Consider the following 13,665-nt stretch of genomic DNA (forward strand, 5'->3'; position numbering starts at 1 on the left):
TGCAAAGGATTATGGTGTAGGAGCATAAAAAGTGAACGTTGGCCAAAAGTAGATGCTCTGTGGTCAAGACTACACATTGAATTTGTTGGTCTCTTAAATGGTTCATACTACTTAGTAGTAATAGATAGTGTCTCTAAATGACCAGAAATTTGTAAGTGTAAAAAGCCAACCACCTCAACTACGACAAACTTTCTACAAGAGCTGTTTGCAAGATTTGGCATCCCAGACACCATAATGTCTGACAATGGAACACACTTTGTCTTTTGAGTTTAAAAAGTTTTGTAAAACATTCGCTGTAAAACATGTAACTATGACAGAACACTTTGTTGATACATTCAAGAGAGCCCAAAGAAAGTCGAAAAAGGAAGTCAGGGATGAGGTAGCTCTACAACAATTTTCAAGAGTATACTGTGTGACACTAAATCTAAATACACCAGCAGCTATGTCACCCGCGGAGCTGATGTTTGCAAGGAAAATAAAATCAGTCTTTGACAAATTACTACCTAGTAAGAAAAGAAAAGTTGCAATGGATAATACAGCAAGATATTTCAAAATTGGTGAAAATGTATTTGTTAGGGCATATAAAAACAGAATACAAAGTTGGGAAAATAGTGTGATTACCAAACGCATAGGTAAAATGCTATACTTGGTAAAAGGAAGAAAAGAGGTATACAAGAGAAACATGAATCAATAAAACAAAGATTCATTGAGAGCGAACACAAGAGAATGGAAGAACCAACGGAACGGTTATATGATATTTTTCAAGTACCAACACCGCTACAAATAACTGAACCCAGACACACAAGTGAAAGAAAAAGAAAATGTACAGAGTTCCTGGAAGAGGATGCAAAACAAAATATTAAATGTGTAACTATATGAAAAAAAAAAGTGAGGTGGGGGTGCTAATAAAAAGAAATAAAATTACACGCCCTAAGAAATAAAAAAGAAAACTTCAGAGGGGAGATGTTATGGGGGTAAAAGTAATAATGGAACACCCCACCCACATGACAAGTGGTATGTGCTAGTCATTACAAATACTGTGATGTCGAGCAGTCAGGGTAGTCGGTCATAGATAGTCGTGTCTTACTTGTCTATACTGCTGTACGAGAGTGGATGTCATAACAGTCCAACATTGGATTACAACAATTTTACTGACCCTGAAAAAATCTAAGCAAAGTTGACCTTGGTGAGATTGGAGTGTAGAGAATCAAAACAATTACTGTGGGACATTCTATTTGACAACCTAACAAGCCTGCTAAATCATTGTCTGATAATATGTTTTGTGGGTGGGCTGACCCGGAGTTTAAAATTCCTGACGGCACTGCTCTCAGAGTCACCAGTCAATGCAAGCCCCTCCACCATGACAAGGAGCGACCATGCATGTCTCATTCTATATGTGCCGCAGAGGAAGGTCACGAAACCAAGGGTGTGGGTCACTTTCTGGCAAGTTGAGATCCACCTTAAACAAATGTACACCATTGGCACTTTCTTCTTCTTCTACTCTATGTTTTGTTCTTTCAGAATCAATGAAAAGAATGAGGAATCCAGTGGGATGGATCAACAAAACTATTAGAAGAGTCATGTGCAAACTGAAGCTCATGGGACATTCTAAATGGCACACCTAGCAAAAAATTACCTTGACTTTTGTCAGTAGTGCAGTTCACCTGATGAAGAGTCATGTCTTATGTGGCCCACCTCTTGGAAAAGGTTGCCCGTGCATATATATTAGAATGTTGGATAACATGCCTTGTGGGATTTATTCCAGCTCTTTACATTCTGAGTTTTTGCATGGGAAATTAATTTGTTTCTTGGTTTTGGTTAATCGCTCCCACCCTAGGCCTTTGGCACCTTCAGCAGAATTAACTCTGTCTCAAGCATTCAAGCCAGGTCTCTGATTTGAGCTTTGTCCCTTCACTATATTAGTTATGGAGGTTCTGAAGAATTAAGGTCTCTGCCATTTCCTCCCTAAGCACCAGTTTTCTAGCAGACAAGTTGAATTTTTCAGACCAAAAATTCCATGTGAAACTCAGCAGGATTGGGAAAGATAGTGACGATGTTTGAATGTTTACACTATATGTTTACACTATATAATACGATGACTTGCCTGCAAAAAATATGGTAAATGGTAAAGAAAAAACAAAAAAAAACAAGTATCCAGATACAGAACTAATTACATAAAGGTTTTGATATAATAGAGTTCTTGAAACACTTAACCCTTTACTCTGAGCTGTCTGATTCATTTGTTTTCTAGTAATGCTCATACAAGATCATCTTCAGACATAGAGCATTTCACACCACCTAATGATATACATAAACGTATCACTGCAATGAGATGTTGGCAATGGAAAGCTATGCAACTACTGAACACACTTTCACCAGACAACAACAACAACAACAACAACACACACACACACACACAAATGCTGTTTTATTTCAAATAAAAGTGTAAAGAAATGCTAACTTTTTAATGGCACAATATGTACTTGCCCCCAAACAATAAAACCACAGCAACAAGTTTGAACTCACAATATGTGAATAAATAGTCCCACTGCTTACGCACAGCCATCGTGCATCCTTGATTGTCACATGTCTCCTTTCTTAATTGGAGATCATAAGCAAAAGTAAGAAATCATTATTATAAGATTTGCTAAATACCGAAAATAACAATGAAAGATGGCAACAACCTTCCAACAATAAATTTCTTAATCTTCCATTATCACAATAAAAGAAATACAAAAAAGAAAAGGATACAGAAATGGGTTAAGTATGTTTTGAAAATGAAAATGATTCATATCATTTATGATGTAAATATATATATATATATATATATATATATATATATATATATATATATATATATATATATATATATATATCAGTAACCATTTCTAATGTCAAAACAGATCCCCTGTTTTCTCCCAAGATATAATGATAATGATAAATTGTGACCAAAATAAAAAGCCAATTACTAACGATAATGAGTTCCAACAATAATTATATTGACTTCTTATGATAACAGTATGTGAGAGACATACTAAATTTTCCCCAGATAACAAATGAATACCTCATTGTATCAGTGAATCGCTGAAGCAGCATCTAAACAGTAATATACATATATATTTATAATAGATACACACAGTTAAGTATAGCTGAAAAATTAAACACCCAGAGGGAACAGAGATAAAGAAATTACTCTGTCATGAATTAATTATGGTTTGTGCACCACTATGTACTGTAACGAATGTTTTCAGGGGGGAAAAAAACAACAACAGAACAAAAGAATTAGTAAGTAAATATTTCACAGCTATATGAAATAAAGAAGCTGCTACACTTATTGTGGAGGTGATTTTATAAAATGAGAGTTGTATCATATTTAAGAGATTGGCAATATCTTCACAACAGAATTGATGATGAATTGTAATATGCGACAGTGAAAGGTGTCAACTTAAATAAGTTTTTAAAAAATAAACAAACAGAATAGGGGCAGGTATGGCTATGTGGTGAAAAGTTTGTTTCCCAATCACACAGTTCTGGGTTCAGTCTTACTGCATGGCACCTTGTGCAAGTGTCTTCTACAATAGACTCAGGTCAACCAAAATTTTGTAAGTGGATTTTGTAGGTGGAAACTTAAAGAAGCCTGTTGTATATATATATATATATATATATATATATATATATATATAAATAATCATCATTATCGTTTAGCGTCCGCCTTCCATGCTAGCATGGCTGACCAAAGCTTGTTGCAAGTGTATGTGTTTGTCTCTCTGCCATTGCTTGACAACCGATCCTGGTGTGTTTATGTCCCCGTAACTTAGCAGTTTGGCAAAAGAGACCAATAGAATAAATACTAAGCTTACAAAGAATAAGTCAAGGGTTCAATTTCTTCAACTATAGCCATTTAAGGCGATGCTCCAGCATGGCCACAGTCAAATGACTGAAACAAGTAAAAGAATAAAAGAAAAACGCCTAACGTGTGTTTTAAAGAGCTACTCTAACTCTTTCAGGTGTTTGACTTCAGCTTTAACATATGCCTGCAGATGATGTCATTTGCCTAACAACATTACTAAAATGTTTTTGTGAAGAATATACTCGAGAGAATTCTTCCCTAGTGATTTGATTTGTTTAATTTCATTTGTATAATTGTTTGTGTTCACCATTAAGAGGTGTTACTCAGTTTCCTCAATGTTTCCCAGATAAGTCTCTCCCTCTCTCTGTCTCTCTCCCCTTAACAAGATGGTTAACTGTTAGCAAGGGAATCTGGCTGTGAAAGCAATTGTATAGCTTCAACAATTCATATGCAGATCTGATCATTTTAACAAAACAATCTCACATTTTGCTGAAATGTAATTAAGGATGTTAAGATGGTGCAAGAAAGAAAGCAAGATGCCTTTTAACAAGTTCAGCATTTTAATTATCTAATTATTGCTGGTCATTAAGGGTGGTTGACACCTTTCACTTTTTGTATGTTTTTTTCTCATTTTCTTTTATTCCATAATCTTTCATTAGAAGAAAATTAATATTCATTTTAAAAGGCATGGTGGTGTGTTTGAGAAGTCTGCTTTGCAACCATTGGCCCTCAGGATCAGTCTCACTGTACAACACCTTAGGCAAGTATCTTCTAATGTAGCCTCAAGCCAACCAATGCCTTGAGGAAAAAATTGATAGAAACCCATCGTGTGTGTGTGTGTATGTGTGTGTGTGTGTGTGTGTGAGCATGTGTGAGGATGTATTTGTGTTTGTGTGAGTCTGTGTGTGCATACACACGCACGCATAAGAGTTATCAATTCCACATCTTTCATGAGATTGCTTGAGAGAAGAACAGTTTCGTCATATTTGCATTACCAGAATACATTATGTCTCATAACTCTTTGTACAAGAATAACCATCTTGCAAAACGGGGAAGGATTGGCAACAGAAAGAGCATGCAGCCTTAAAAATACTAACAAATACTTCCAGCTCCACCTCCCAACTGAGACGAGAATAAAAAAAAAAATGGACATAAAATGAACAAACAAATAATGGACCCTCATGAGGCCTTGTGACAGGCCCCACACCAGATGGCTGGACATGATTAGGAAGGATCTCCAGAAGCTCATCACCATCTTGGAGGATGCAGAAGGAATGGCATAGGAACACCAGCGATGGAGAGTTCTTGTGGACCTGGTTGGCTCTATGCATGATGACATCTCTGGTGTCACTAAATTTGGATGACCCCAGCCTCATCAAGCAAGAGCATGACTCGAGATTGTTAAGTGCAGCTAACAGAAAACCAATAATATGGAACCAGTAGGTCCCCAAGACGCAGTCGTTTGTGATGTGGTGATGCTAACAATAGATTTTAACTGTGAATCATCATTGTTTTAATGTCTTTCAGTTTCCGCCTGCCAAATCCACTCACAAGGCTTTGATAAGTCCAGGACTTTATTAGAAGACACTTGCCCCCAAGATGCCTTGCAGTGAGATTGAACCTGAAACTATGTGTTTGTGAAGCAAACTTTTTAGCCTGTCTCCAATATGGATTTCTATCAAATTGTATAATTTCATATTTTAATTTTGTGAAGGACTGAGTTTTTTTTTTAGTAAGATGTCTTATAAAAACAGAAGAAGATATTCTTCAGCCATGAATGACCATGGTATTGCACCTAGAAATTTACCCCTTGAGGCACAAGTCTGGGTAAGATTGTTTTATGGAAAACCAGCAGTCACCCATTGATAGCAGCCTCCCCTCTCCATGCCACTAATGTTATTCAAGTGAAAGGCAAAAGCCGACGATACACCTTGACACCAGTGACGTCACAACTCATTTCTACAGCTGAGTGAACTGGGGCAATGTGAAATAAAGTGTCTTGCTCAAGAACACAAAACACAGTTCAGTCTGGGAATTGAACTCACTACCACATGACTTTGAGCCCAACGCTCTAACCACTGAACTATGTGCCATACAGAAGGTTAAATAAATATCAGAGATGCTTTGCTCCATATAGAAACTGCAAGGGCTTCTCACAGATATGGCCAGCTATTTCTCTTAATACCAAAAACCATGACAACATTTACAGATATTCCTTTACTTGTTTCAGTCATTAGACTGTGGCCACGCTGGGGCACTGCCTTGAATAAACTTTAGTTAAATCAATTGACCCCAGTACATTTCTTTTAAGTCTGGTACTTAATTTATCAGACACTTTTAGTGAACTGCTAAGTTGTGGGGACATAAGCACACTAGCATTGGTTGTCAAGCAGTGATGGGGAACAAACATATACACATGCATGCATGCACACACACACACACACACACACACACACACACAATGGACTTCTTTTAGATTCCATCTATCAAATTCACTCACTAGGTATTGGTCAGTCCAAGGCTACAGTAGAAAGCACTTTCCCAAGGTTCCATGATGTGGGACCAAACCCAGAACTATGTGGTTAGGAGGCAAACTTCTTACCACACAGCCATGCCTACACCTTTAGCCAAATGGTAAATGTAAGGAAACATTCTGTATCTTCAGCAAGTATCTCAGAGTCACAAGCAAAACACCCATTAACCTCTACACTTCACCTGATTGGAGTAGGGACCAAAAAATCTTTTGCCAACAGAAGGGTTTTATCTGTGGTCATTTGTTGACCACAGTCACCTTCAGCTATGCTCAAATACCATTGCTATTTTTCTAGCAGCCCTTCTAGCTGTTCAGGTTCTAAAATAATCTTCTGCAAGAAATAGGGTACTATCTTTTTGCAGGGAAACTATAGTAGCCCACTTCAGTGAGGAATAAGGTTGCATGCTGCTATCCTTGACAAGAACCTCGTCAAGCAAGTCCTGCTATTTGGCTTTCTTCGATTGATGAGAATAGAATATGGAAAACAAAAATAAATAATTATGAACAAAAATAGAATTGAAACTCAATTAAAATTTAAATTTAAATTTGCATTGATAAAAGACTCGGCTTTTTATTGAATTCTGATTCAATTTTAATTTCAGAATCACCCATTTCTGTATCTCTTCTCAGCATCTCATCAGACCACAGCCCCAGCCATATCTTCATTTTATCATTATGAAATTTCAAACTATTAAAAAACAAAATACTTTAAAAATATATATATAACTGTTACTTAATGATTGATCTGATAGAAAAATAAAAAATTGATTTCTAAATTCAGCACAAAGCTACAAAGTGGGGGAGGGGGAGGAGAGAGGAATGGAAGGGGTAGGAGAGGGGAATGAAGGGGTAGGAGTTGTTGATTTAATTAAAACCAGTGTTTGACTGAATAATTTGTTTGTTTTTTTTTATCAGATCCAGAAGAGTAGAAAAAAAATCGACCTGGGGTGGGTATTTGAATTCAGTATTTAAAGGTGCATAACTAAATACTACAACGCACTTTATCAATTCAGGGTAACCTTCTAACTTTTTTTTTTTTTTTTGGAGGTGGGTAGAGGAAAAAGGAATATTGATTTCTAATACTGTCACAATGTTATTTGTTTATTTTTGGAAAAAAATTGAAACTAATACCAATCTATTTGATTAGGTATAATACTGTTTTCTGCAAGAAACAGAGTGTTACAATCAACTGGCTTTGCCTGCTGTATTACTGGTATGAATTCTATCAACTTTGGAAACTTAATGGAAGATAGAAAACAGTTTTCAAACGTTCAAATCAGAACAAAGTCAGAAAATCTTCTACATGAAAGTGGTCAGGGTGCTGGGCTCATGATTATAAGGTTATAGGTTCGATTCCAAGACCTGGCAACAAGTTATGTCCTTGAGAAAGGCATTTCATTTCATGTTGCTTCAATCTGCTCGAATGAAAACGGGTGCCATCTGACTGCTGATGCAGCCCTCTCTCTCCCTCTGACTGTCACATCCTGGATGTTCTCCAGGGTCAAGAAAGAAGAAGAAAACTGAGAGGGTGTCTATATCTATTTATGACTATATAGGCACCTAAAACAATTAGCAAAAGCATGGTATGTGTCACCAAGTCATTCTTGCTTGCGAGTGACCAAAACTAGAAAACCCTTCACATAAATGTAGTCAGAGTGTTGGTCGCATGATCATGAAGTCCTGAGTTCAATTGCTGAACTGGGCAGTACTGTGTCCTTGAGCAAGGCACTTCCTTTCATGCCAGTCCAGTCTACTCTGTTAAAAAGGAGTACCAGCTGGGTGCTGGTTCAACCCACCCTACCTCCTGCTGTCTTATCCTCAATGTAGCACTGGATCAAAGAGTAAGAGGGCTGAGGAGGTATGTATGTCTGCTTGTGACCATGTAAGAACCTAAAACAATTAAGGAAAGCATGATACATACAACCAAGTTATATTCACTTCTAATTAACAGTTATGATTTTTAATTAGTTGTATGTTAGTTACTTTTGGCCTCAATATGGCTGAATGGTTAAGAAGTCTGCTAATAATCACAAAAATAGGTGGGGAGGTCCTATTTTTATAGAATATAAAAGAGAAATAGACATGACTTTCAGAGGTGTCAACCATTTTAATGAACTGATAACGATATTTTCACAAAGAAATAATAAACTGGATCTCACTTACACCTGGCTGGTACTTGTCTTCATCATCAAACTTGATATCGATGTTCAATAACTGTTCAAAGGATCTTTTCATTTTCTCTCGATCATCCAAAGCGTAATGGCAAAGAATCAAGTTAAATCCAGTTTTGAAACTTGGAGATTCATTCATAATGTGTTCAAATGATCCAACAGCTTCTTCATATTTGCCCATCTTCACAAAAGAGATCCCAATATTCTGCATAATCTTCATTCTAGCAGATGAAAAACAAAAAATAAAATAAGGTAAATATACATATGTAAGCCCCAAATGTGGTTCTTGTATATTTCTAAGCTTAACCTTTTAAGTCCCAAAAACCTATTTGGCATTTTTAGTTTTAACACCTTAATTACCACATGTACTTTCAGTGATTCATCATAAACTTCACACAACTGCCATATTCACCTAGAAGAATATTGTACCCACAAATAAACTAACCAACACCAGATTAACCATTAAGCAATAATCAGCATATGCTTAGGGCATCAAGGGAAGTAGGGCACCAGAGAAATGGTAAATGGCTTACAGCACAAAAGAAATCACTTCAAACTTTCTAAAATAATATTGAGGATGCCTTATCTCTACTAAGTATAGAAGCAGATGTGTTACATAAGATTAATTTTGAGGATCACCAAAGATTCTACAATTAAAAAAGTAGAAGAAAACTTTTCAAATACAAATAAAGTGGAAGCATACCAAAATAAACATTATTTTCCATCTTTTGTTTCATTTTGAAAGATAAAAAATTATTTTGTGGCTTGCAATTGTTTATATTTTCAATTACATATGTATGGGGGTACCAAAATCTTTTAAGTGCTTAGGGCCTCTATGAGTAATAATCCAGCCCTGACACAAGCCATATAACTAGGCAAGTGGTCTGGGACTGGCACCTGTGGAAAAAAGCTGGACTAGGAGAACAATTCCAAACATAAACCCTCAATTACTGTGAAGAGGCAAAAGTTAATGGAGTCAACTTCGTTTGAAAAACAACAAAGAGCGCACAAATGTTATTCAGTCCAAAGAAAATCTGAAGATACAATCAACGGCTTATATCTAAGACCCCTGCCCTTCAGCTGCAAAGTTAGGAATACTTATTCATGTGCTGTATCGAACAACAGTAGCCATTTCACTTTGAAACTGTCAACCCTTCAACTTGTAAGCCGTTCTCTATGGACTCAGCAAGCTACCGCAACTTTCAATAGCATCAAAGTGGTGTCTTATGAATGGGTATTATTGCTGCAACAAACAGTTGTTTATTGATGTGAAGGACTGCTAACATTGTACTGTCTCTAAGCTCAAACCCATACAAGAAAACATCTCTCATCTATCAAAGATTGCTAATGGTAAATAGCCATTAGCACACTTAATATGAACACTGGCTCTTTTGTCCAAGAGTTTTTTCCTCTTGGTAATAACCAGAAAGGAAAATTTAACAAGAAAATTAATTGCAACTATATATCTGTGTGTGTGTATATGTCCAAAAACATCTGATTGTGTGAGTATGTATAAACAGATGGATAGCAATACGCATAAATATATATATATATATATATATATATATATACACACACACACACATACACAAACATATATATGCATATTTATACATACATGCATACACACACACACACATATATATATGCATGCATATGTGCATATACATACACAGACATAGATACACATGCACACATATATATGTATACACAGAAAGATGTGTGTGTGCATATATATGTATATATATATATATGTGTATGCGTGTGTGTGTGTGTGTGTGTACACACACACACACACACACCTATATATTCATGTACATACATACACATATAGAATCTACATAAACATATTGTTATACACACACACACATACATGTATGTATGTAGAGTACATAAACGATTTCAAAACAATTAACCACTTTGCTTCTTTGTATATCTGTTAATTATTATTAATTAATAAATATATAAATATCAAAGGAACACACACATATACACACTCATGTTCACGCACATGTCGATAAATACCTCTGAAAACCAAATCCCAAAGACAATACAATTAACTGTTCTACAAATAAATTGCTATAGATTCGATATACAATAAAAAATTTTTAATAAAAATAAAAAACAAGGAATATATTCATTAAAGCCAACAAAATGAAAGTACTTTATATATGGAAGTTGCTTTTGTCTTTTCCGCTAAAAGAAAATCTGAAAAAAAAAACCTAAGTAAATCTATAAACAAATAAGTAAACCACAAGAATAATAAAACAGACAATTGTTGTTGCTGTTGTTGTTGTTTTTGTTGCTCTATTATTGAACAAAACTAAAAGTAAACACGTTTATTATTTTTCCATGAGAACAATATCTTTAAGTTAACAGCAAATATCTGAAAGATCAAAGACTTTACACACTACATTTCTGCTATTGAATTGCTTTTTTTTTTTTTTCTTCCTTTCTTTCTCTCATGTTTGTTTAGTTGTGAAGTTTTCAAGATGAAAAAAATCAAAACACAAAAAAAAAAAAAATAGATATTTTAAAGAATTTACAAATCCTAAAACGAGCTAAGTAATTCCAAGTGCCATAACTGCACAAACATGTCTATATATATAGATATTCTCTTTAATTCTTCTTCTTTTACCTTAATCCTATTATTATTATTATTATTATTATTATTATTATTATTATTATTATTATGCTTGTTTTGGTTTTACATATTCTAGATAAAACAACAAGAGATTTATTCCTTACTTCATTTCCTTATGAGATAGTTGAACTTGGTCTAAAGCCATCCGGTAGAACTTGATAGCCTTTGGGTAGTTCTGCTGCTTAAAATATATGTTGCCAATGTTGACTTTCAGTCGACCTAATAAGGTATAAAAAGACAATTAGGGAGTTAGGTTATGCTGAAACAGTGAATAGTAAGCAGGTATACAACAAGTATATAACTGCTTATACCTTTCACTGTATTTCTGATGATAAAAACACTCTCTATGTATGTTTAACCCTTTAGCATTTAATCTGGCCATATCTGGCCCAAACATTCTACCTGTTTTATGCTCAAATTGACAGGATCCAACATCTCACACCTAACCTATAATGTCATTCTAAAAATATACAAACACACCATTGAAATCTCAAAGCTACAGGATAATAATGCATGACAAATTCAAAACAATGTGAATAAATAAGCAATACATTTGACAAAGAGCATGGCTCAGTGGTTAGAGTGTTGGACTCACAATCAATAGGTAGTGAGTTCAAATCCTGGACCAAGTTTTGTGTTGTGTTCTTGAGCAAGAGACTTTATTTCATGTTGCTCCAGTTCAGTCATCTGTAAAAACGAGTTGCAACATCACTGGTGCCAAGCTGTATCAGCCTTTGCCTTTCCCTTGGACAACATTGGTGGCATGGAGAGGGGAGGCTGATATGCTCGGGTGACTACTGGTCTTCCATAAACATCCTTGTCCAGACTTGTGCCTAGGAGGGGGAACATTTCTAGGTGAATTCCCATGGTCACTAATGACCAAAAGGGTCCTCTACATTTGACAAAGAAATATGAATGTTAAAGGGATAATAAACTTCCCAGAAATTTGGTTCTAGTTTCAGTCGCACTAAGTCAGTGGTTCTCAACCGGGGTCCATGTGGCCCCTGAGAGTCCATATAAGATTTTTGGGGGTCCATGTAACAAAATAATAAATTGGAGATCCACAATAATATTTTAAGGTCCCCTGAAAAACTTTGCTTTAGATGTATGTATTGGTATGCATTTCAAAAAACAGCTAGGTTTCTTTCTCAAATGTTTTACATAGTTCAACCTACACAAGTTAATGTGTGGAAAACCAAATAGGAATTTTGAAAGAAGTTACTATAAAACTAGTTTTTAAACATCAAGTGGCTATGGGGGTCCACCAGAATAAAATACTAATCAAAGGGGTCCACAGATAAGAAATGTTTGGGAACCCCTGCACTAAGTGATATCTTTGAGAAATAGCTTCTACTAAAACCCTGGGCTAATCAAAATCTTGTCAGCCCCATTTATGCTTTTAACCTCTCATCAACTGGCACAAAGTCATCTTCCTTGACACTACTCCCCACTCCCAGTCAAGGGGTCTTTGTCTTCCAAGTTACTTGGTGACCCCGCTGATGCTGGTTCCATATGAAAAGCACCCAGTACACTTTGTAAATTGGTTGGTGTTAGGAAAGGTATCCAGATGTAAAAATCATACCAAAGTAAACAAGTCACTGGTTTCCATCAAACCATCTGATTTATGCCAGCATGGAACATGGTTATTAAATGATGATGATGATGACGATGGTAGGAACTGTTATTTCCTATTTGCTTACCTCTAGAATGTATGTAAAATGGCTAATATTTCCTTCAAATTTTGCTTTTGTTAAATTTATTCAAACCTCCAAAGAATCCCTCTCAACACATGGCTATGATGCTCCCCGACTACTCCTGCTCATGATCAGAGATGCACAATATTGTCAGCCACTAAGGGACGTTCTCAAGTGGTTATGGTCAAGCAACTGACAAGCAAATCTGTGGTATAGAGCAGAATATTTGCTCAGCACTGAATCTGTCTGAAATGTAATGGAGAATAAGTCAGTTTCAAAACGTTGGTGTCCCGGTCACAAAAGCAAAGTTTGATGGGAATAGTAGTCATTTCCTTTTGATTTCTAGACAGAAGCAAATAGGAAATAACACTTACTGAGCAAAGACAAATAAAAAAGAAAAATTTTGCTAGACACTGTTATCAATGCAGACTTCCTGAAAGTCAATGATTGGTCAGCTGATATACACTCTGTTGATTCAGTGAGCAGATATTCTCAAGGTTAACGAAATGATAAACTCAAATAGAATTCATTAGCAATAGACAAATAAATAAATACCTGCATTGTTGAAGAGCTTGTTCTTGACGATGACATTGTAGGTGTTCAGTGCTTCCGTGTACATTTCACATGCGTAGTAAACACTGGCTAAATTAAACAGAACCTAGAAAACAAATTAAAAGTTTGTAAGAGGAATGAAACCTCATGACAAATTCATATAAAGAGACGTTTTAGTAGCAGATTAAAGATTTCAAAGAATTTACACGTGCATTGTTACT

General features: G+C 35.6%; 1 protein-coding gene across 2 annotated transcripts in view; it reads right to left on the bottom strand.

Moving 5' to 3' along the window:
- LOC106867348 (intraflagellar transport protein 88 homolog) overlaps positions 1-13,665 on the bottom strand; it is a 101,475-nt gene that overhangs the window by 58,994 nt on the left and 28,816 nt on the right. For both annotated transcript variants that reach the window (XM_014912200.3, XM_089358285.1), the window contains exons 8-10: positions 13,448-13,550; positions 11,303-11,417; positions 8,547-8,775 (exon numbers count right to left, since the gene is read on the bottom strand). In XM_014912200.3, the coding sequence (XP_014767686.1) occupies positions 8,547-8,775; positions 11,303-11,417; positions 13,448-13,550 (447 nt within the window). The remainder of the gene's footprint in view (positions 1-8,546; positions 8,776-11,302; positions 11,418-13,447; positions 13,551-13,665) is intronic.

Source organism: Octopus bimaculoides, chromosome 10 (assembly GCF_046866305.1).
Source record: "Octopus bimaculoides isolate indiv1 chromosome 10, ASM4686630v1, whole genome shotgun sequence".
Lineage (NCBI taxonomy): Eukaryota > Metazoa > Mollusca > Cephalopoda > Octopoda > Octopodidae > Octopus > Octopus bimaculoides.